This window comes from Brassica rapa, chromosome A09 (genome assembly GCF_000309985.2).
Source record: "Brassica rapa cultivar Chiifu-401-42 chromosome A09, CAAS_Brap_v3.01, whole genome shotgun sequence".
Lineage (NCBI taxonomy): Eukaryota > Viridiplantae > Streptophyta > Magnoliopsida > Brassicales > Brassicaceae > Brassica > Brassica rapa.
In genome coordinates this window covers 41,862,693-41,887,017 of record NC_024803.2, presented here as the reverse complement: position 1 = coordinate 41,887,017, position 24,325 = coordinate 41,862,693, and the positions used below count along the sequence as shown (strand labels likewise).

At 30.5% G+C, this 24,325-nt stretch overlaps 6 protein-coding genes and 1 pseudogene across 8 annotated transcripts; 2 read left to right on the top strand and 5 right to left on the bottom strand.

Annotated features, from left to right (window-relative positions):
* Nucleotides 1-778: 778 nt before the first annotated feature.
* LOC103842967 (zinc-finger homeodomain protein 4) lies at nt 779-3,490 on the bottom strand. Of its 2 annotated transcripts, none has more exons than XM_009119653.3 (2): nt 2,569-3,490; nt 779-2,058 (listed from the first exon to the last, which is right to left on the bottom strand). In XM_009119653.3, exon 2 carries the CDS (start codon nt 1,990-1,992, stop codon nt 1,048-1,050), a length of 945 nt encoding a protein of 314 aa, XP_009117901.1. In that variant the 5' UTR covers nt 1,993-2,058; nt 2,569-3,490; the 3' UTR covers nt 779-1,047. The 2 variants fall into 2 exon arrangements, with proteins under 2 accessions (XP_009117901.1, XP_009117900.1); XM_009119652.3 differs by having other exon boundaries at nt 779-2,062; nt 2,569-3,483.
* A 10,653-nt stretch (nt 3,491-14,143) lies between these two features.
* Nucleotides 14,144-14,589, bottom strand: LOC117128096 (annotated as a pseudogene).
* Nucleotides 14,590-14,829: 240 nt separating this feature from the next.
* Nucleotides 14,830-15,458, bottom strand: LOC108869746 (acrosin-like). The gene has a single exon (XM_033279711.1). It carries the CDS (start codon nt 15,380-15,382, stop codon nt 15,146-15,148), a length of 237 nt encoding a protein of 78 aa, XP_033135602.1. The 5' UTR covers nt 15,383-15,458; the 3' UTR covers nt 14,830-15,145.
* A 973-nt stretch (nt 15,459-16,431) lies between these two features.
* On the top strand, nt 16,432-18,243 carry LOC103842965 (ankyrin repeat-containing protein BDA1-like). 2 transcript variants are annotated; one of them, XM_009119651.2, is made up of 3 exons: nt 16,432-17,081; nt 17,502-17,733; nt 17,812-18,243. In XM_009119651.2, the coding sequence occupies exons 1-3, from the start codon at nt 16,485-16,487 to the stop codon at nt 18,180-18,182; spliced, it is 1,200 nt and encodes a 399-aa protein (XP_009117899.1). In that variant the 5' UTR covers nt 16,432-16,484; the 3' UTR covers nt 18,183-18,243. The 2 variants fall into 2 exon arrangements, with proteins under 2 accessions (XP_009117899.1, XP_009117897.1); XM_009119649.2 differs by having other exon boundaries at nt 17,502-18,243.
* A 532-nt stretch (nt 18,244-18,775) lies between these two features.
* On the top strand, nt 18,776-20,554 carry LOC103842963 (ankyrin repeat-containing protein BDA1). The gene is made up of 2 exons (XM_009119647.3): nt 18,776-19,426; nt 19,780-20,554. The coding sequence occupies exons 1-2, from the start codon at nt 18,830-18,832 to the stop codon at nt 20,485-20,487; spliced, it is 1,305 nt and encodes a 434-aa protein (XP_009117895.1). The 5' UTR covers nt 18,776-18,829; the 3' UTR covers nt 20,488-20,554.
* On the bottom strand, nt 20,476-22,430 carry LOC103842964 (PHD finger protein ALFIN-LIKE 7). Its single transcript, XM_009119648.3, has 5 exons — nt 22,109-22,430; nt 21,902-21,934; nt 21,206-21,434; nt 20,997-21,126; nt 20,476-20,907 (listed from the first exon to the last, which is right to left on the bottom strand). The coding sequence occupies exons 1-5, from the start codon at nt 22,206-22,208 to the stop codon at nt 20,665-20,667; spliced, it is 735 nt and encodes a 244-aa protein (XP_009117896.1). The 5' UTR covers nt 22,209-22,430; the 3' UTR covers nt 20,476-20,664.
* Nucleotides 22,273-24,192, bottom strand: LOC117128095. The gene has a single exon (XM_033279709.1). The coding sequence runs from the start codon at nt 24,127-24,129 to the stop codon at nt 23,464-23,466; it is 666 nt and encodes a 221-aa protein (XP_033135600.1). The 5' UTR covers nt 24,130-24,192; the 3' UTR covers nt 22,273-23,463.
* Nucleotides 24,193-24,325: the final 133 nt, after the last annotated feature.

Below are 24,325 nucleotides of genomic sequence, written 5' to 3'. Positions count from 1 at the left end.
AAATTCTTTTATTCATCCAGTAGCACACTACACTAGTTATGGTTATGATATACACAATTAAAAAGGGGGAATAATTAGTTACTGAACATTCGTATATAAAAGTGGTTTAATTAGTACTTTTGGATGATCGCTTGTGACACCAACTGCATATATTTACTCAACCTTATACGTCACACACTAGAGGACGTAACTTACAACTCGCGAGTACACTCTCCAGCTCTCTAATTGTAGAAACTATTTGTATTTTATCTCTCTCTTAATTTTGTTCTATTATTGTATGTTCAAGAACAAAATAAAAACATGTCTTGGCCAAAAAATCTCATCATTTATAGCCACAATGAAACTTGTATTTTGTTTCTAATAACAATATTGAATTTGAATTTTCTTTGTCAAGTATAAGATTTGGTTTTTACATTACAAAATAAAAGTAAAAATAAACACCAGCCTAGCCTGTAGCTACTTTGGTAGTTAATAGTTATGATTGTTAGTCTCGCACCGATTGTAATAGCTAAGAATACAATTTTAATCCAAGGCAATGAGGCATGAAGAAAACTAGATTACAAATACAATTTACAACCAGAAAAGAGTTATGGTTCGCCATAAATATAGTATCTATATTAGATATTTATACCGCTTTCAGAAGCCATGTATATATATATATATAATTTATCTTGCATGCAGAATTTGTGAACACAATGATCACAAACTGCGAAAAGTCTAATGATTCAGAATGATATAACCAAAGTAGATTTTCTTACATAACCAAAAGAAGAAGAAGAATAAATAAGACTCGGAGTGGTCATATATTTATTGCGAGAAGTTCAATATATATATAGCTTCCAAAAGGAAAAGGAAAGATACTACATAGACCAGAAAAGAAAGGACATATTATTACCCGATCCATATCCCTAATCAGATAGCAAATACAAGTTTATATATAAATATAACCACACCAGCTAGAACATAACATTAAAACCCTAATAGCTAACTTAAAGACGACTAATCATAGTCATAATAAAATCATAAAATGACGTAATTAATATTAATTCATGGGACGATCTTAGTCATGTCGATATTACCAGACAGATCAACATTGTTAACGTTGTTGATCTTTTCGTTGTCGTTGTCTTCCAGATTAATGCTGTTGCTACTGTCCTTCTTGGAGAAGTGGAGCTTATTGTTGTGCATCCAAACCTTAAGGACTCTTCTCTTCACTCCAATCTCTTCACAGAATCTCTGAACAACGGAATCTTCTTGCCTTTGTAACTTCCACCCAACTTTCTCGGCAAAACTCAGCATCTTCTCTTTCTGTTCCGGCGTGAACTTGGTCCTAAATCTCTTCTTCTGGTTATACGGTGGGGGTCTAGACGCGGTGGTTACCCCGTCTTCCTCCATGAAGTCATCAGACTCCGAGTGATGCATATAACGGTAGTTAGAAACTCCCACCGGCATGATCATTTTGTGTGGCATGGCTGATCTGATATTATGGTGGTTGAGCATGAGTTTACGCGGTGGAGGCGGCTGGTGGAAAGAGGAAATAGCGGTGGCGGCGGTTTCACCTTCGACTTCTTTTCTATGGAAGTTTCTGTGGCAGTTGCAAGCCGAGCAAGTGAGAGCTTCAATGGAGCCATCTTCGCCACTAGGCATAAACTCTCCACACCCATCAGTAGCGTTTCCTCCCATTGCTGCTGCATGGTTCTTGAGACATTCCTTGTACGTTATAATAGGCTTCTTGATGATGGCGTTGTAACTCACATGATGAGGATCTTGATGTTGGCGATGATCATGATTGTTGCCATGACCATTTCCATGTAACGGCATCTGTGGTGGTTGAGTAGTAATGTTGTTGTTGTTGTGAGTTGGAGGAGCAGAATTAGCAGCATGATGGTCATTATGATGATGGATCATGTGACCATGACCACCACCACCACCAACAAATGCAGTGTTTAGTGGGATGGGCATATCATGGTCTTCTTGACTTGCAATTTCCATTTTTATTGAATCTTCTACAAAAAAACTTCTTGTTGCAAACTGTTTCTTGGTTTGGGGACAAAGAGGCTAGCTAAGAAGAAAACCAATGAAGAAGAATAATTAGTAACTAAGACTAAAAATGATTATGAACCAGCAAAGGTGAATGCTTTCTTTATTATCAAAAAATATTAAAAGGATTTTTCTTGGAAAATGTCTACTTTTTTAGAAACAACTCACGGAAACCATTTTAAATGATTTTACTGAAAAGAAACACAAAGTTTAGAAAATCCATAAATTAGAGGACAAAACGGAAGAATACCAAAAATAAAGAAGTTAAGGGAAAAACTCTTATTGCAAGCATGCTCGTAAAAAAAGCTGACAAACGCACTTCAAAAGAAGTCTGTACTTCAATGCAAGTGAGATTTATGGTGATCAATTAAAAAATAAAGACAAGGAATTAGTCATAAAAACAACTGTTCTATGGTTATAAACCTCCTTTCTCCCAGATTTTTATGAGAATTGAATAGACATAGGGAGATAAAAGTTATGAAAGAAAACTGAATTAAGTTGTTGATGATTGAACAGAAATACACATACCCAGTAAACTAAAAGCAGTATACTTTGATCTTAATATGCTTCAAAAGTTCAGAACTTGGTTGAAGAGAGGCAGCATCAGCCAAATATAAACCATTAAGAGAGGCAAGATAATATTAGATATCTAGGGTTTTGTAATGAAATACTTTGAAGGAAGAAAGGAGAGAAAGATTTGCATTTGAGTTTTGGATGTGAAGACAATGTCTTAAACTAAGAGAGGGCTTAGGGTATTAGTAGTGGAAGCCTAAAGACTAACAAAGCAAGAGAGAGAAAGCCAAACTAGATATTTTCAATATTTCACTCTCTTTTCTACATACACAACAACATTATTTTTGTCAGTTTTGTTAGTAGTATTTTGTATTAATTACACAAATAAAATATAGTTCAATCGAATTTTCAAATGCATATGGTTTCTTAAAATATATGTTTATCATAAGTACAGTATTTTTACACCATAATAAGATATAGTATAACCTAACTGCAAATACAAATAGTATCCAAAGAAGGGGAGAAATGAAGAGAATTAAAGGCTATGGGTGATTGCTTTGCTTGCACTATCAGACATCAAATTTACACAATTTGTAGAGATAAAATGTGTCAGAGAGTGGTGGGGAGAGTACTGAATCAGTGAGACAAGCATAAAAGTAATAATAAATCAAATAAATTAAATTTCATAAATAAACGAAAGTTGTTTACAAAAGAAACAAATGTGTTAGCTAGTAAGTTAATAACCAACAAATAAAATAAAATTTTAATTTGATTGTATATAATTTGGAATTAGAAACTGTAAACAATAGTCCTATTGAGTAGTATTAGAACCTTACTTCAACCTTCATTAATCGGGATTTTGGGCTTATCATATATATTTTACTGAAATTACACGTTTTATTTCCAAAAGTCACATATTATGATATTAATATATTATAGATAATTTATCGCTAAACATCAAAAAGATTTATCTCTTTTTCTTTCCAATAATAAGACTTTGGACTCTCGAGGTTGTCATGTCATGCATGTGAATTATATAATTAACCAGAAGTTACTATTAATAAAGGCCCTACAATATTTCGCATATTTATCATAAAAGTGTAGTATCTGTTTATAAATGCAATTTAAACCTTGGAATTTACACTAGACATGATTTAAAAAACTGAAATTTTAACAATCTTTGATAGTCGGGAATTTGAATTTTCTTAGATATATTAGCTAAAATTACTTACTTTCTCAATGATAAAGTAATGATACTGGACGGTATTTTAGCAAATATTGAAATTTGTTGTGGTATATTATAGTATTTGATTTTAATTAAAATATGTACATTTCTAAGTGCATTTTATCTAAATAGACGAAATATGGTGCATCACACGAATTTCGAGACTATGATAAACTATTCAGATCCACATACACCACATATCGAACCATGTAAACTATTCAATTCATATCACAGACGAGATATTAATTCTTGTTTCTCCTAATTTGTATATATATTTCTGTAAAAAGTTTCAATATATAGATATATGCCTGTAATATTTGATAAGTTGTTGAGCGTATTTACCACTTAAATATAATTATACAGCCTTATAATTTCTAGTACTTTAAATTAGGAAGCATGGGCAAAAGATCGAAAGTTAAGTGTTCGTTTCCTAGATATAGGAAGTCGTGGTCAGATGGAGAAACTTGCTTGAAATTTCAGACTTACTGCTCTTAGCAGTAGTAACTAGTAACCATGTAATAGCTAGCCACTACATTTTGAAATTACATTCGTTTAATGAACCAATATCCTAGTTTAATAATTTTATGGATATCAGAAAAAAAAGTTTTATGGACATCAGGCCACACATTTGAGATGCGTTTTCTTTTTATGGTTCTTGTTTTGTTGTCTCTTCTTATGATAAATTCTTTAAACCAATATTAGTGTTCGTTCGCCTATATTATAGGATGAACCCAAAACTTGGGACAATATAGAGCACTTATAAATAAATATAAATTTGTTTTGATGTATTCAGTATTTTCAAAATATATTTACTCATGCAACAAGATAAAAAAGGGTCCACAAGAATAAATGACGTTAGGTCGATGGTCCAAAATTGTTCACAATTTTCAAGATGTTCGTATTTACTCGTACCCCTTTTATAAATATTACGACACTTTAATATTTTTATCTCCATGTTTTATATTTATCGCCTGGTTATTTAATTTGTTTTCCAGTTTATCAAAAAGAAGAAGAAAAGATTCAAGAGGTATTTTTAGTCATGTACAATTGTACATTCCTCAAAAAGACGGGTGAATTTGCAAAGATATTAAAAGATAACTAGATTTCCACCCGCACAACCGTGCGGGTATATATTTTCATATTTATATATATAGATATTTGTTTTACATAATTATTATATATTTTTAGTGTTATTCACATATTTAAATATTTGTATAATTATGCCAAATATAATAATTTTATAGTTTTTATGCTATAAATTAAAATTATCACATATATATGTTGCTTATTATATATTGTCTTATTGAATTTGCGTTTGATTACTAAACTAAAATTTTTAATGCATGAAACAACATATATGAAAACAATTTTGTATTTAATTTATTATAATCATGATCCGTAATTCAAATCGCTAGATTTTTTTAGTAATTTTTAATGTTTATTAATTTTATATAATAAATTACTGTATATTAAAAAGTTTAAGATAAGTTAAATTTTTATACATGTATTATATAGTTTACTAATATTAACCCGTTCTACCAACATATTATATTTTTAGCATAAATATTTTATATTTATGAAAATAAAATATTATAACTTATCAATTTAAAATAATTTTATCATATTTTGTTCAATATAACATTTTTATTTTAAAATGATAGATATTATTATAAAATTGATAAAATAGGATATAATTTTATTCTTTTAGTAACATTTCATTACTAATTACGAAATTAATTGAAAATATTTATATTCAATTTATGACAATTAAGATTTTATTATAATCTTTTTCAAGAGATTTGTTAGAATTTGTTTTTTAAAATTAAAAGATATTATGATTAAAGTAGTTAAAAATATTATGTATATTAGCATTAGTGATATACATTTAATATAAAATTTAAATGATGGTCCAAATAAAATATCACTCATCAAAAAATCATGATTTTTATTTTATTAGAAAACAAATTTGAAAAAAATTAAAATAAAAATAAATATTTATTTCTAACAAAATCTTTAAAAATTATTAGTAAATGTATTTGTGAAATTAATGAATTCCATTTTATTTAAATTTTCGTTTATAAACCAAAACTATATTCAATTTTAATTTCTAATTATATTTTATGATAATTTAAATTAAAACTAACTAATTTTTGAAAGTAAATTTAAAAAGATTCTAAGAAGATTTTAAAAAGATTTTGTTAGAACATTTTAAATATATTCATTTGTATTTCAAATAAAAAGATAAAGATATTAAAAGATATAATAATGAACTTATGTAAAATATGATATTTTCTAAGAATGGTCCAAACTAAAAAAATCACACATGAAAAGAAGTCATGACTTCTGTTTTAATATATAAGATAATCCGTTTGATCAAAAAATAAATAAATTAAAAGATAATCTTAAGATTCTCTTAAAACTCCTTTTCTTGATGTATATATATGTTGATTTAATTATTTGTATCTACATTTTCCCATTTTACTAAAAAAAATGTATATCTCAGTAACTGAATAATTCCTACATGAAACTTCTATTATTTAGAAATACTATGGTTTTGATTAAAAAAAAGCTATACTATGGTAAGTTAAAGTAGAATTCAAACCCTTCTATAATTTTCAAGTCAAGCATTAAGCTATATGACTATATCTAATATATTTAGTATTTACAAAAACTATTACTATTATGAAAAGATTCAAGTCTCAAGATGTATTTTAGGCATTTTTAAATATTTATTAAGTGACAAGCGTGCAAAGGCAGCCGGTGCATTTCTTTTTTGGATGGAACCATCAATTTTTGGTCAGCCAAAGCTTGTATCCCTAAAATAATAATAATAACTTATTTTTAGATGCCAACTTTCTTCTAACAATCTTTATCACAACAAATCAAATAATTTGTATATGGTCTTATACTCTTATTATTCTTATATGTATAATCAATATTCCAATCATTTTATGTTAGCTAATCAAAATACAGATTCAAGTCACAATCACATTGACAAATAATATAATGATGAGTTCATTTTAGAGTTGGTTAGAATAAAATTATGATAACAACATCATTTGTTATATTTTAATAGATTAAAAAGTTGTTGATTATATCTCTTAATTCATGATTGTTAGGTTTCATACTCTCATGCATTAGTTATTTCATGGTTATGTGAGTTGTAATTTTATCATATAAGTTATGGGTTGCACTTTGCATTTGAAATTAGGATAAAAATAAGTCCAATATTTTACGTATTTATTTCCCTATTTTGTAAAACAGTTTTTTTCCTTCTTACTTGACTTGATCATAATTCATCATTTTTGTAAGTTTCATCATTATGTATATCGCAACAAGCATTTAACTTGAAAGCAACAAAAATGAATCTTAAATTTCACATTTTATTCATGCTCTACCTCTGTTTTTGCATGTGGGACTGTCCTTACTTTTCTCACACACTAGTTGATCCATTTTTATATATATATCACTACATTTGGTATAACTATATCGCTTTGTAAAAAATATTCATCAGTCTACATGTGACAATTATAGAACTTCTCCAGTAACATTCATGAGTGAAATATAAACATCTTACTAAGTGCAAGAAATAAACGTTAAGCATTTGCATACATTGCATGAAAAATGTAAAACTAGATCAAATTAACATGGATTTCAGTTTATAATAAATCTGATGTTATATATCAAATTTGTTATGTTTTTATTATTATTTTGTAATAAATACTATAGATGAATTCAAAATATAATTTTCGTCACTGATCTTTATTAATACTTTATAGACCTAAAATATATGGATTTAAATAAATTGTTTACTTTTTATGGTTTGTTATTAAATTTGCATATTTCCAAGTTTCCGACATATATAACAAATTCCCTTTGGCAAATTAAAGAACATATAATAATCTGACTATATATGATTTATTTACATTTTTATTCATGTATATAAACAAGTTCCGACCACATTTTTGTATTTTATATTCTACTATATCTCTTGCAACACAATATTTATACCAGGCCTTGAATAAATTTGTAACTTTAAGTTCTTACTAGATTTTGACCCGCGCTTTCAAAGCGCGGGATTATTTTCGAAACATTCTAAATTTATTTGATATAAATTTGTATTTTAATTGTATCTACACTTAGATATTACAAATAGAACATTATATTCAATGTTTTGAAATCCGACCCGACACGCAGTAAAATTGGCAAATTCGGTGGCTCATATGTAATCCATTTTAGTTTTAAAAAAAAAACTGTTATTTAAAAATTCTATAAAACCTGTAACAACCGCTAAAACCCGAGATCTTGTTATCGGTTGATCTGGTAGATGAACCAATATGTAATTCGGTTTGATTTATTATTATATTTAGAGTATTGTAATATATATTCATGAATGTTCAGATGAATAGTGAATATATTATGAAAGTGATATTCCAATTTAAATACAATTTTAGTCCAACTAAAATTCCATCTTGTTAATGGATCAATATTTGAGAGGATGCATACTAAAAATAAAATAGATTTGAGCATCAATAATGTGTATACATCTATTACAAATTAATGATTTACGTTTGCAAAAAAAAAATTGTTTATTTATTTAGATAGTTTACTTTTGTTATTCACATGTTATTAGATACTTTTTGATGTTTTGTCTATGGCTTATTTTAAATTTAAAAGTTAATTTTATTATTCGCATTAGAAATGTAAATATTTATTATTTTATTTTGATATATATATTTTTATTATATTTAATTCTTAATTTTTATAATTTATATATATATATATAATTATATTTTTAAATAATTATAATATTAACCCCTACTCTCTGGCATCGATTCATGTTAATGTGATGTTTTATGATATATTTGTGTTAATATATTTGTTCAATTAGTTTATATTTGATATATATGTTACATGTCTTTTTGAGTAACCCGTAAAAAATATATTCATAAACCTATCAACAGTAACATGTTTCATCGTATAATTACTATTAATATTTATTTTATCATATATAAATAAATATATATATATATATATATATATATATATATATATATATTTAATACTCTAACAATAATATTATTTTTTATGTATTTGGTAAAGGTTTTGAACAATTTGTTTTTTTTTTGCATTTGGATTAATATATAGTTGTATATATACAAATCACAAATGAATAGATATATATATATATATATATATATATAAGTATTTATTACATTAATAACTAAAATATAATTGATTAGTTATTTAAATTTTGAATTAATATAAGTTAAATTCATTAGTTTAAAAAATAACAGATTAGTTAGTTAGTTCCTTAATTTTAGATATGATGTATATCTAATCTATTAAAATAGAGTCCTATTATTTATCTACCACTTACAAGTTCTTATTTATTTTTGGACTTCCTTTAGAATAGCACGTGTTTGGACATGGAAATGTGTTTGGTTCTTTAGATATCTAATCTATTAAAACAAAGTCATATTTTCTATCTACTGTTAACAAGTCATACTATAACCATCTAAAAAATTAATATATTTCATTTTACATTAATAATAAAAAAATATAAATATAAATTTATTTTTAAATATAACAAATTATGTTGAAAAACAATCTAACAAAATCTTACCGACCTTCTAAATATTTTTATAAAATAACACTTAATTAATTTCGTAAATACTAATATAACTTTATAATTCAATGTTAATTAAAAATTTATTATAAAACAAGAAAATAAAATTCTATACTATTTTATATATATTTTAATTATATTATGTATTATATTAAAATAGAAGTACTATATGAATTAAATATGGGTAAATTTATCTATTTTATTTTTAAAATACTTTCATTTAAATAAATTATCACTCATCATCAAAATATGTTAAAATTCGTAAACTATATTATATTTTTTAGAAAATAAATTTATAAACATAAATTCATTAACATAGGTTAAACTATTATATCTACAACTACATAGTTTTTTTATTTTTTTATTTTAAAACTCTCAACAATATATTGTTTAAGAAATAATAATATACAAAAATATAATAGTTTATAACTAACCTTTAGTTCATATACTATTTAAAAATATGTTATTAGAAAACTATGAAATTTTAATTATTCATTCAAAATATTAACGACAAATCAAATTTTAATTATAAATTTAATATTTATATTAATTATAAACATATTCTGAGAGATGTATAAAAATCTTACCGAAATTAAAATTATTTATATAAAATAATGTATTAATTTAGTAACAAAACAATTTCGAAAATCATATAATCTCCTACCTCAAATATAGTTGTGTAATTTTCCAAACAATTTTGACAAAATATAAAATTTAAAAAATAAGTATGCAAACTTAAAATGATAATGTTTTAAATTTTTCAAAAGGTATAATCATAGATAATAAAGAATAACTTCTTGAAATGTAACACGGAAAAACAAACTATGTTATAAAAATTAAAGTAATCTAATATTTTGAAGTCTTAATTTAATAACAAAAAAAAACTTAATATCATAACATCCAAAAAATATTCTAATATCAATAAAATTTACTAAAATAATATGATGGATGCTACCATGTATACAATTTACTAAAATAATAGGTTTATATTCACAATATATAACACTAAAATTAAAATTATATACTTAAAATGTTTATATTAAATCAAAAGTATGCATTCATAAAATGAAAAATATCCGCACGAATGTGCGGGTCAAAATCTAGTTTAATAATTAAATTAGATATGAATAGAAATAATAAGAAATATAATTAAATATAATGGTCCAACCTAGACTATTTGTAAGTAGATAAAAATTGATTCTGTTTTAATAGTATTGATAAAAGCTACAAAATTCGACACTAAGATAGAAATTCAGCCGTTGGGAACATCTTCGCTCTTTATTTTTCTTTGTTATTCTCCTTTTCCAGCTTTTTTTCGTTTATTATTCCTTTTGGCATGAGATTCAAAAGCCCCACACCACTTCAATCAAAAGAAAAGTAAAATCATGCTTAATTAAATGTTATTAAATTTCTCGGGATGTCCGACATATAATCATATGGATCTAGTATATTATATAGTTTACGGAAAGCCATGAACTTTGAAACTTTTTTTTTTTTTGAGAAAACTTTGAAACTTCTTTGGTTTGTTATCCGATGAACTGTGACATCTGCTGTATTTTGGAATTGTTTTAAAGTAACCGTAAACGAAAATGTTGAAAAGAAATAACGAAATTAAGCCTTAAACAAAGATGGTTCGTTAAGCTTCACATGCATCTATTAATTAACAAAAATATGTATCCGTATGAATACAATCAAGACCAGTAATCATACAAAAGCATTTCTACGTTACTTCAGTTTTCTAAAGTCAAGTTATCGAAATAAACATTGCAAAAAGAACTTCCATGTAAGATACTGGTGTTTTTTCCTCAGAAAGAAGGATAACGGTGGTTTTCACCAATTCATTTTATGAAGATCGAACATTATTTCGAAAAATAGTTTTTTTTGTAAACCAAAAAGTTTAAAATAGAGCTCTTTTGTGTGTACATGTGTATAAAATTAAATATTCGTAATTTTCATATATATAATAGTAAAGTATTAATACATATAACAATTTCATAGGCGCACAAATTAATTATTTATACTAGAAACGGTGCAACAGACGAACTGGGGACCAATTCACGGACCAGCTCATAGCCCATTTGCTGTAAATAATCTAACTCAGAAAATAATTGTTGGAAAATAGTTCGTTTTTCATTATATTTATTGTGTTGGTAATTAAAAATGGTTAATGTCTTCATGATGTATAATTGCATATAGTGGAGGAATATTGGTTACTCTCTTTTCTGAGGAATATTGGTCCTCTGAAAACCCAAAGAATTATCCTTTACATATTTTTTTATTCTTAATCCTAAAGATCAACACACAATAGCAGTTCCAATCGAATTTACAAAGAATCGTGCCATCTCGTTGGACAAAACTTTAATTTGAAAAAGGCATTATCTTAAGAGAACATATATGACATATTCTAAGATCTATATATAGTTGTTAAAATAATGAAAAAGACAAACAATATATCTTATTGACAGCTATAGACTAACAATGCATGCGATGGTTTTGATTACGATGGATGATTACGTACGTAGATACAACTTATTTCTAGTAGGCGTTCCGCTATTGACCGGTCGAGATTATCAGGACAAAGATTATAAAATTTTGAAAACCAAAAGATAGATTGAAAACCTGGATTTCGAAGTTTTGAATTGTGACGATGAATATTTTGCGAACTTTGGTACACATTTTTGTTAACAAGAAAGCTAAATTATACAGTTCGGCACGATCGTCTCATAATAATTAGATGCATTCTATGTGATTCAGACTCATAATTGATTATGCATATATAGAACAAAGAAAAACATTGTTTCCAAATATTAAGTTATACTATTAGTTTAAGAAAACAACAGTGTTGTGACTATACTGTAGTAGTTACCTATCTAATCTTATATATAAACACAAGAAGTTACTTATGATTACTTGTCGTTGTTTAATTATTTATTTCCTTTGTTTCATTAAAAAAACATCAACATGGAAATCAATACATAACTAGAATATAAATATACACATGAAAGAAATTCTAGTTAGTGTTTGATTTTTATTTTACAAAGATCATTTTCCCTTACTGCCGACAATCTTTCCAACAAAGCAAATGCACGAGTCCTGGATTTTTTTAACACTATTATGGGGTTTTACGTGCAATCAGTTTACTGACATCTGATTTCTCATCATACATGTATTATTTATATGTTCTTTTGATTCACTTTACTATTTTGTAATATATATATTGCTCAAGTAACAGTTATATGGCAGATGAAATGGACGTAGCGTGTAAGAAAATATAAACCCGTACCTTATAATATAATTTTCTAAACTAAAGGATAAAGTTGAATATAATAATTGAAATTATTATAATTTATTTCTGACCATTACTCACCTGTACTTGGAAATATAAATTCCAAAATGTATGAAATATATAATTTATAAACTTGTTTCTATTCTTTTTTGCCGGGTTGGAACATAATTTTAGATTACTATCTTGTAGAATCTCAAATCATTAATATGATGTTCAGAGTTTAACAAAAAAAAAGAAAAGGTAATGGGCTGGAATAAAAAAAAAAAAGTAATGGGCGGATCAGAAACAGGATTCAGAGTATAAGAGTTGAAAACCCTCGATCATTAGTGTTATGATGCAAGACTGGCTGGGATCAAACTGATTGAATCGGGACTGACGTCTCTCCGTTACGGAAGATGATCGTGCTCTCCACTTGGGCCATTAATGGGCCAAAATGCTTTTAACTCACCTTTCACCTTATGGGCTATGGGTTCAAGTTCTAATGATATGTGTTCACTTATAAAAACTCTATTGGGTCTGTTGACCATGATACACTAGCCATCTTGGTTTGTAACATTTTATTTCTTTTCTGCAATTTAAATTGATAGCCTTTTTACAAAAAAAAAAAAAAAAAAAAGGTATGAAATAGCATCTTCGGTTCTCATTCATGATTCATATTTCATAATCATCCCTTTATTAAAACGAAAAATATAATGGACAACATTGTTAAACATACTGGGCCTTTATTTTACGTGCAGGCTTATTCACAGGAAATGGATTCTCTACTACTAAACCATGAAAGCTATAATCTCCAAAACGACCCAGTTTTAGCTGAGTATCTACTTAGATAAACAGTTGAACAAGAAAAAGGCAAACCTTCAATTCAATGTCAGTTAAGAAGAAAGACAAACTTGTGAGGATACAAAGAGAACCTTTGAGACAACAAGCTTTTAAATTCAATAGAGAAGTCAAATTCTTTGTTTCTTCATTACAACAAACAGATTATTAAGACAATTCAAGAAAGCTTTAGTAACCGAGAAGAAGCCTCAGGCGCCACTGTTTAGATTTAGAGCAGAGACAAATCCTCTCATACCCTTATATCTCATAACACAATCTCAAAAGGACCATTTTGTTCTTTTAATTTTATATGTCAAACAAAAAATCATAAAATTAAAATGGAAACGTTAATATTTTTATTTGATTTATAGAATTTGATAAAAATATTTAAAAAATCCAAAAACGTTTTTTTTCTATATTTTCGAAAAAATCATCAAAATATGATTAAAAACGATTTTAAAATATATTTTTTTCAATTTGAAAAAGTATAGAATTTAAATATTTGCCCATGGGTTCACTAATCCATAGGGGGAAGTTAGGGTTTAGTTTTGATGACCGGGAAGGATTTAATTTAGAAGTTTGGATTATGATCAAAAAAAGAATTATGAAATAGGAGTATAGGAAAATCTAGGAGTCCATAGGAGATTTGGCATTTCATATTTGGGGGCACGCCAGAAATTGGCTCTTTAGAGCATCTGCAAACAGACAACCAGTTTTTGAGTGTAAGAGATCTGATACAAATGATCAATTTAACATACAGGAGAATGCATAATTCAAAAATTAATCAAGATAATGCTCTTTAATGAGACGGAGCAGGCTGTTTCTGGTTGTGGTGAGACGATTTGGAAGGAGCCAGAGCTTGGCTGTAGATCTGCTCGCCGACGAGCGTGTCTCATTTGGTTCGAGAGCATCGGATGCTTCCTCCATTCATCTCTTCGCCGGAAAAACTCGCCGGTAGTACCCAAAGGCTTCGCCATTTTCTCCGGTTATTCGATTCAGTACTTCTGGGTCGGTACGTTCTTCTTAGCTTCGAAGCTCATATGACAAATCATGGGCTTTCTTTAATTTATGGGCCTTTTAATGGGTCTATTAAAGGGCTTTATCATAATTATGTATCTATTAGGCTTCTTACCTTACTCTTTTTAATTGAAAAAAAAATCCGAAAATGATATTGTAGGAAAAATCTTTAGGAAAATATTTGTGATAAAAAAAAAGATAATGTAGGAAAATATTTCTTAAAAATATTTGTTACCGTTGGATCATTCATGACTTTCCTCAGTTTCTATCCTTAACCCTCCATAAACATAAAATTTGTGATAGTTTTAGAAGAGTTTTTTTTTTTCAAAAAAAAATTGTGGTATTTTTTGGACCAAAAACCTTGGAGACTTGGAGTAATTCTTTATCTTCCCTAGTTTGATATCAAAATCTTAGATTGAAGAGGTACATCATATTTGCATGTACGTGTGTGAACATATTCTATTGATGATAAATATATATTTGTTCAAATTAACAATCATAAGAAAATATTATTTTCATATATCTATGATAAAGTTCTTTATTGCATTCATATAAGAACATAAGAGAAGTACACACTGATAGATCTTAATAACATATTTTGTCTTTCCAGCTTATGTCTCTAGTTCAGGGGAAGATAGCGTAGTGATCTCATATGAGAAATTGTTTCAGGCATAAACATGGTGTTCTCGTTGTTAGTGGGTGGGCTTGGAGGAGGAGGGTTTTGTGTAGGAGACGATGGAACTGGTGGGGGTGGAATTTTACCGGTTTTGTCTGTGGACGGTTCTGCGATTGTTTGAACGGATATTAGTAGAAGAAGACATAGAGCAATCTCCATTGTTGTTGCAGAGAACTTCATGTTTCTTTTGTCGGGTTTGTGTCATATGAGCTTAGCAGAGGACCTGTATTGTTTATGGAAGCCCGGTTATTGTTTTGTTTTGATAAGTTACGTGTGTTTAAATAGGCGGAGATAAAAATACACGAGATCAAATATGATTAGTATTCTACATGTTTTTTTTTTTTTTTTTTTTTTGGTCGAAGTATTCTACATGTTAAGAAGTATATATATAAGAAGGTTTTATTCCATTGAATGATTTGACTAAATTTTTTAATTGAAATGATTTTCCTAACATATTTTTATTTTATTTTGTTATCAATAAATGATTGAATACAAATGAAAAATTTGAGTCAAAACTTTCTTTAATATTATTGATACAAAGATTTATTTAGAAAATTTAAACCAATCTAAATGCGTTTCATAGGTTAAATCTAAAAACATTCTTAGAATGTCTTTCAAACTAATCTAGAATTTATTTGTTACCTTTTGCATGTTAGTGCATGTCATGTCAAAAGTTCACCCTTATTCACTGTTTTTTTTTTGCTTCCAAGCTCCCACCCAAAATTCTAAAGTTCAACATTTTGCTTTAATTTTAAGCAGAGGGCATGCATTAAAGAGTTAGAAGCAAGGAATTTTTTTGACCATGTATAAATAGAAAAAAAAATAGCTCTGCATTTTATTGTTCTTGCTAGGAAAGAAAATATTCAAAAAAAGAATTTGCCGTCTTCTTGGATTTAAAGAAAAAAACATATTATCATTTACGGGAGACATGATTATATAAAGAACCAAAAGTAGATGTACTGTAACTCATTTCAAACCTTAGACATTGTTTATAGCTTTATAAAACTAGACCAGTTGATCTAAATGATATAAAGAACCAAAAGTAGATGTACTGTAACTCATTTCAAACCTTAGACATTGTTTATAGCTTTATTAAATCATGCTTTACCTGCTCGAGGGCCGATTCTGATTTTAAGAGTATATAATATGTGTTGTGGTAGGTAATGACAAAACCACATATTCAACACATAAAAAAACACATTTCCTTCTATTTTCCTTTTGCTCAAACTTTATTGATTAAATTATAACATTTGTCTTGATCACTAAGGTTCTGCCTCTTGCTATGGATCCGAGACTTCAACAAGCTGCTAAATCTGGAAGCATTGATGAGTTGTATGCTCTTATTGATGAGAATCCATACATACTTGAGAACATCGATGCGGTACCATTCATCAACACTCCCCTCCATGTAGCTGCAGCTTCCGGTAACATAGAGTTTGCCATGGAGATGCTGAATCTTAAGCCATCTTTAGCTAGAAAGCTGAACACAAGCGGGTACAGTCCATTGCATCTCGCTGTAGAGACGGGTCATACAGATTTTGTTTCCTGGATGCTCAAGCATGATCACAGCCTTGCTTGCCTCAACGGGAGAAATGGCATGATCCCATTCCACTTAGTAGTGGTAAGAGGAAACGTGGATCTCGTGGCAGAGTGCCTCCTTGTTTCCCCTGAATGTATCCGAGATGTGAGTGTGAATGGCCGGAATGCTCTGCACCTTGCTGTGGTGAATGATAGATATGAAGTTCTCCAAGTCCTCACTGGATGGATCAAGAGAACGATGCAAAGAAACGCTTTCAAGAACGAGTTCTGTTTTCTTAATAAAGAAGATTTCAGCTACAACACAGCCTTGCACCTTGCAGCACAGAAGAATGATCTTCAGGCATGTTTTATTTTCTCCAGTGCTTTCTTTTTCCATACTTGATATAGAGCTTTCCAAATCAAGATTGAGTGAAAATGAATCGAGTTAACTATGAGATTTGTTACTTCTGGAAGTGATTTAAATCTCAATGCACTAGTAAAATGTCATATTCATTGGGCCATAGGAAGTAATTTTAGGATTAGGAAAAATGTTTTTAGTAGATAAAGATGTCTTCTAAAGGAAAAATGAATATCAGACTTTGAAGTTGTATAAATATGGGTCTAACAAGTTGTAAATTAATTAATTTGCGCAACAATATACAAACTCTAAAAATGAGTATCCTTAGTTGTGTTCTGCTCTCTTAGTTTATTTGCTTTCTTTGTGGTTAATTCACATTTGTTCACAGCAAGATTCCTAATAAAATGATGTTATTTTGTGTAGGCGGTAAGATTATTACTAGAATGTCAGCATGTGGAGCGGAATAAAGTCAATGGTGATGGTTTAACATTCCTTGATATCTTAAGAAACCTGGAGAACTCAGGTGACTGGGACTTGGATTTGGAACAAGTTATTATAAAGACCCGGTGTAAAGAGGCTGCTTCTATGCCAAAACCCAAGTCACAATCTCATTTTTTGAAATCGCCATTTACTTTCTGGACATTCTATTCCACTGGTATGAAACGCCTAAGGTCTAACAGTTCAGAAGAAGTTCGTGGACCTTTCCTGATTGTATTCACTTTGATAATAACAGTTACATATCAGACTGGCCTCCAACCTCCTGGAGGTGATCACTCATCCAAGGATCCGACAAAACAGGCATTCTTCGTCCTTCTTTGGCTTTCCAACACCTTAGGCTTCTACTGCTCTCTATTCTACACTTTTTCTTTCTTACCACTCAGGGGTCTGTTTACGTCATGGTACATTTCAATAGGGATCTTGCTGGGAGTTTCTTATGCATTAGCAGTGGCGGCAAACTCACCAGATCCTGTGTTCTTTCTCATGATGACCTTTGTCATCTTCCTGCTTTATGTTCTCTATCTCATTTTGCTTGCTGTTGTTGGGCGGCGGAAGAATCTGACGGTGGTACCTGAGCCCCATTTAAGCTGGTTTAGAAAACCTTGAAAATGAATGATTTGATACCACATCACTGTATGGAGAGGAGAGGACATTTGAACTTTCTGGACACATCCTTATGAAACATTGGGTTTGGTTTGCAAAATTTTAAAGTTTTTTTACATAGGTGTATAGATCCAAAATTATAAAAACATTTTTTATAAAAATTCTTAATAAATGTTTACAGCTTTCAAAATCTCAGGTCCGGCCCTGAATGTGATTTTCCCCGTAGTAATTGCCTTGAACATATAAATTTTAGTGTATGTTTAATGAGTTTATCAAAGTTACAGTTGTGAGTGGTTGATAAAATAAGTTTGATACCAAGAAGAAGAAGCTAGTTAGTATAGAGTAAGAGAGCGTGAAATAGTATTACTATTTTGATACTGATACTAGTTCTTGGTTTACCATGAAAAACATTTAGCTACCATATAGAGAGTCCCACTTGTTCTTAGTTTGTATCTTATTCCCGACATGTACATGTGGTTCCTAGGGGTATTTTCACTTTCTTTATTAGTTCATTACATTTGTTTGTTGGTTCTTGCTCAAAGCTTCTTGCTAAAGACAAATTTTGAGTGTAGATCACAAACATTTTTCTTGAATACAGTTTTCTCTCAAAACATCTCTCTCTCTCTCTCTCTCTCTCTCTCTCTCTTTCAATGGATCCAAGACTACAACATGCTGCAGAAACAGGAAGCATCAGTGACTTCTATGCTCTAGTTGACGAGAATCCTTACATTCTTGATAACATCAATGCCGTTCCATTTGTCAACACTCCATTCCACGTAGCTGCAGCTTCCGGAAACATACCCTTCTCTACAGAAATGCTGAATCTGAAGCCATCTTTTGCCACAAAGCTGAACACAAGCGGGTACAGTCCATTGCATCTTGCTGTAGAGAAAGATCATAGACAGTTTATAACATGGCTTCTCGGTATTGATCCTGGACTATCTCGCGTTAAGGGAAGAGAAGGCATCACACCGTTCCATCTCATTGTGGTAAGAGGAGATGCAAATCTTGTGGCAGAATGTCTCATGTCGTGTCCTGAATGTATCCAAGATGTTACTGTGAATGGCCATAACGCTCTTCACCTTGCTTTAACGAATAGTAGATTTGAAACTCTCCAAGTCCTCACTGGTTGGATCCAAAGAATGAGCCAAAGATATTCTGCTTCAACCGAGTCTGATATCTTGAATAAAAAAGATGTTTCTCACAACACGCCTTTGCATCTTGCAGCATATAAGGAGGATAATCAGGCATGGTTCCTAATAAGCTTCAGTTTTTTCTTTACATTTTGTTACATAGAAATTGGTCTAGACGGCGTCTCCCTAGACCGCAAATAGCTCTTAGCCAAAACATTTTTTTTTTAAATTCAGATTTACAAGCCTCAAATCGGTTAAAAAATTTTAAAACAGTTTAAATCGATTTTAATTAGAATAAATCCGTAAAACTAAAATATTTTATATAAATATAAAAAATATATATAATAAATTGAATGTAAGCCTCGAATAATCCACTGTGGCTAGTTCTTTGCAGAGTGCCTAGTTACCACCTAGTGATATTTTGAATATTGCTTGGACTGATGGTAGGCTTATATGTTTGTACGCAGGCGGTAAAACTGTTACTAGCTTGTCAGCTAGTGAAGCCAAACGAAGTCAATGATGATGGTTTAACGTTTCTTGATATCTTAAGACACCAAGGACAGAGTAGAGACTTGGAACTGGAACAAGCTGTCTTTAAAACCAGGTGCAAGGAGGCGACATCTCTTCCAAAACTAGGCAAAGCAACTTCTGATCACTTCAAGACACCAATCACTTTCTGGTCTTATTGCTCCACTGGCATCAAACGCCTAAAGTCCGACACTTCAGAAGAAGGTAGAGCAGTCTTCTTAATCATATGCACATTGATAATCACATCCACTTATCAAACCGCCCTACAGCCTCCAGGAGGTTTACGCCAATCAGAGGAAGGTGGTTCCGCGGTTATGAAGCAGACATTCTTCATTGTACTATGGGTTTCCAACACTATAGGCTTCTGCTGCGCTCTACTTTACACGTTTTGTCTCTTACCAGTTAGTAGCTTGTTTACCACATGGTTCTTTTGGATTGGGGCGTCTCTTGGAGTCTCTTATGCCCTTGCTATGGCTGTAATCTCACCACACCCAGTGTTGTTTATCTGTGCAGCCTTCACCTTGTACTTGCTCTTTCCTCTGTATCTCTTTATGGAAATTTTCATAGCACTGAGGCTGAGCCATCTGAAGGCTACAGTGTCTAGAATGTTTGTAACACTATTGAAACAGAGACAATCAAAAGCTTAAAGACAGTTTTCTCAGAAACATAAAGACAAATTAGTTATAGCATTATGACATTAACAGCAAAAACAACAAAAAAGAAGAAGAAAACATTACTAAATGTAAAGCTGTCTCAATCCCATTAAGATTACACAATCAAAAGCCTCTTGGTTCTGTCTTTTTGTTCACTAGCTATTATCACCTTTATGAAGCTTTGATTTTCTTGTTGATACTGCAAGTAGGGCATTTGTAATGTTTGATGTGCTCAGCCTTTGCAGGTGTGATCTTCACGCATTTTCCATGGAACCATTTCTCACAAGCATCACAACATATCCAGAAATCATCATGGTTGTCTCCACAGGCACCACAGACCGCACCTTGTTCATCGTCTTCCTCATCATCTCCACTGTCATCATCTTCTCTTGGTGGTGGAGACGTCTTTGAAGCCTTAGTGTGTGAGAAAATTGGCAGAGATTAGATAAGACTCCAGAGAAAGAAAAAAACAAAACGGTGAGAACAAAAGGTTTATATATTACCTTGACACCACTAGGCTTGGTTCTGCTACTGTTGTGGTTGTTAGCAGACTGATCCTTGGTTTGCTTTGCGTTGCCAGTTATAACCTCGAAGATGGTTGGGAGATCGTTTATCATCTGGAAGAGCCTCTTCCTGAAACAATAATGGTCACTGTAGATTTAACAAGCACTTGTACAAGAACATGGAACATTGAGATTAGAAGGAAACTTACCTCTCATTCTTCCCAAATCCGAAACGTGCGCCAAAGTAGAAGGCAACAGAGATGAGCCATGAGTCACTGTGAACAGCAACAAGAGATATCCAGTCTTTTTCAGGCATTCCGTCCCTTGCAAAGTTGATGCCTAGAGCTGGTTCAGGGAGCTCGGGAGGGACCTCGTCGACGGGAAGATTCACTTCCCATGTCTCATTTGGAAGTCCATAAAGACACAAGTTTTCCTTGTCTGCACAAGTAAAAAACAGAATTACTCAAAGAAGAGAAACCACGCAGAACACTTAACTTCATCTTAGTTCAAACATGAAGAAACTCACAAACATTTAGAGTCTCAATTCTGCTGTTCAAAAGCATTTTAAGACACAAGTTTTTCTTTAGACACAACCATTTAAAGTCTCTATTTCCCTTATGAGGACGAAGATAATGAAAGATAAAACTAAGGACAGAGGAGACAAGAACTAGAACCCTGAACAAAATCTGTAGATCTAACAAATGGAAACGAGAAAATCTAAAAAAAAATAAAAATAAACAAGAGGCCACACCAGTAAACTAACTCATGAACAAAAAAAAAAAAAGATGAATGTAACACCACAGATTATTCCTAATTCAAGATCAGCAGGAGGCGAGTTTTGCATATAATGAAATAATAAAACAATTGTTGAAATTCAACCAGAGAAGGGTAATGAAATAACTCACCAGGGTCACACTCGTGGTAAAACTTCCGTACATCTGCATAAAGAAAATCAACAAATAGCAACAAAAAAATGAGCAAACTTTACACTCAGAGAATGAAGATAACCCAATTGAACAATTGAACATGCACACAAAACTGTTGATTGCTTTAATAATCTCTTGAGAAAGCAATTAGCTTTAGATTCGAACAAAAGAAACAGAGAGAGAGACCTGTAGAGAGAGCCTTGAGGAGACCAGCTCTTCGACCCCTAAAGTCGCCAAAGACCTCTTCGACACTGCGCGATACAACAGGATTCTGTATTCCCTCCATAACTCCAGACTCACAAACGCCGGCGGTGATGGGTTCTTCAAGATCGGTTTTTTTTAGTTTTTTCCTTTCAGCGAAGATGTTTACTTGGATTCGTATCCAGAGAGAGACAATCTAGTATTAATCTTCATTATAAGGAAATTTTTTGGGAAAAACTGAGAAGAAGAGGAGAGAGAGAGCTTTAAGAACCCTAAAAAGACGAAAAAGTAAGGAGACAAAACACAATTTGGGTGCTGTAATAGAAACAAATATTTATTTATTTTTTTGGAGACACGACGACTTGTATTTATCTATATATTAATCTTTCTGTTTTAAAAGATTTATGTTTTAGGAAAATAATTTTGATTCAAAAATATATATTTTTAATGTATTTTTATTAAATAATATTTGTAAATTTTGGGTTTCATAAAATTAATTATATTATTGAATTATGATTGGCTAAAATTATAAGAAATCGTTTATTACAAAATAATATATTTATAATTAAAATTTAAAATGTGTAAAAAATTGAAAATAAAATATCTTAAAATAGAGAAAACAATTTTTAATATATTTTTCATATATCTCCAGACAAACAAATCATATGGTCACTTTTTTTAATCTATTCATATAGTCGTTTCTACGGACAAAATAGTTTTATTTTAAATGATGAACAAAGTAACCAAAAAGTGGTGGTTTAGTGATAGACCAGTTTTGAAATTGTTAAGCAACTCAAGTTTGAAAGCATACCACTAATTTTACTTCGTGGTTACGTGGATATGGACATATCTTACAGTCCATTTAAATATATGGAATGAAAATTTGTTTGTGGGAATTAATTTGGGTATTTCTATGAGATTGGGATACCTAAATTTTTTAAAAAAAATCAATGGGCAAAGTAGTTAAAAAAAATTATATTAGCTCTAAATCCTGATCAATGGGAATATGTAATTTCTATTCGTTACTTAAATTTAACACTGTTTATAAAAAATATTTTTTTTCTAAGTGTTCTTTCTCATTTTTTTAATTTAATGAATTATAAAGCAAAATCATTTTTTATTAAATCCAACAAGGAACAATAAAGAATAAGTACTCTTATCATTTCGTTTCTTTTCATATTTTTCCTATTATTCTTTTTGTGGTTACCGGGTAGAACCATAATCATATAAAAACAAAAAAAAATATCGTTATAAGAAAACAAGAGTACTCATTCAAATCAAAACGGTCAAAATAAAGAATGAAGCATTGATAACCTTCCTCGTAGCCGCTTCCTCTACTCTTATTCCCAGCAATCTAAATCTACCAAAGCTGTAAAGATTTCATGGCAAGCACCTCCTTTCATGAAGTCCAAGAACCGCTCGTCAAATTCGTCTTCCCCTGCTTTTGCTACTGGTTGATCTGACGTCGTTGAGAAGGCTTCGATAATATGCTTAACCATCGCTTCTTCAGCAACTTCAGCTCCTGCCTTGAAATATGGTTGATAGTAATCAGAGTGAGTCTCCAAACATTCGCGTACCACGGACATAAACTTATCCCTGTCTTCCTTAGCGCAATCTTCCATATTGCAATGTACCAAAGCCATCCATGATTCTTTACAGCCACCTCTTTCCATGAATCCCATGAACTTCTCTAGTTCCTCTTCCACCTTTGGGCCTCTCCACTCCTTTATATCTCGCCCAACAGATGACGGTATTATGAAGGCTTGGACTTCCCTATGTATCGCTTTGTCACCAGCTTCTCTTGCAGCAGCGAATATCGGGTGATAGTAATCAGAGTGGGTCTCCATACACTCCTGCATCTTCGCATGCAAGCACTCACAATGCTTCTCCTTCTCAGCTTCTTCAATCGTCGTGTGTGATTCTTTGCAACCACCTCTTTCCATTGACACATCTCTCTTCACCGGCGAGGTTTGGTCGTTTTGAGAATTGGAAATGGAATTCCCCATACCTTTTGTAAGCGTGACGAGAGAGAGGATTTTATAAAAGCCGCTTTCATGGGTTTAGCTAAATAGGGCATTATCAATACAAGAGCTTGCTTGCAGTACAAGGCTTTACATAAGAGGGCAAAGGGAAATATTCAGATAAATAAGGAAATAGACCAAGAACGTGCATGAGAAGGAAAATAATATTTCTACGAAAAAG

What these genes read in the sequence shown, in the direction of transcription:
- LOC103842965 (XM_009119649.2), top strand. Translation starts at nt 16,485, where the DNA reads ATGGATCCGAGACTTCAACAAGCTGCTAAATCTGGAAGCATTGATGAG. An exon ending in CACAGAAGAATGATCTTCAG is followed by an intron (nt 17,082 to 17,501) that starts GCATGTTTTATT and finishes TATTTTGTGTAG; the next exon opens with GCGGTAAGATTATTACTAGA.
- LOC117128095 (XM_033279709.1), bottom strand. Translation starts at nt 24,129, where the DNA reads ATGGGGAATTCCATTTCCAATTCTCAAAACGACCAAACCTCGCCGGTG.
- LOC103842963 (XM_009119647.3), top strand. Translation starts at nt 18,830, where the DNA reads ATGGATCCAAGACTACAACATGCTGCAGAAACAGGAAGCATCAGTGAC. An exon ending in CATATAAGGAGGATAATCAG is followed by an intron (nt 19,427 to 19,779) that starts GCATGGTTCCTA and finishes GTTTGTACGCAG; the next exon opens with GCGGTAAAACTGTTACTAGC.
- LOC108869746 (XM_033279711.1), bottom strand. Translation starts at nt 15,382, where the DNA reads ATGAAGTTCTCTGCAACAACAATGGAGATTGCTCTATGTCTTCTTCTA.
- LOC103842964 (XM_009119648.3), bottom strand. Translation starts at nt 22,208, where the DNA reads ATGGAGGGAATACAGAATCCTGTTGTATCGCGCAGTGTCGAAGAGGTC. An exon ending in TTACCACGAGTGTGACCCTG is followed by an intron (nt 21,435 to 21,901) that starts GTGAGTTATTTC and finishes TTACTTGTGCAG; the next exon opens with ACAAGGAAAACTTGTGTCTT. An exon ending in GGATTTGGGAAGAATGAGAG is followed by an intron (nt 21,127 to 21,205) that starts GTAAGTTTCCTT and finishes TTATTGTTTCAG; the next exon opens with GAAGAGGCTCTTCCAGATGA.
- LOC103842967 (XM_009119653.3), bottom strand. Translation starts at nt 1,992, where the DNA reads ATGGAAATTGCAAGTCAAGAAGACCATGATATGCCCATCCCACTAAAC.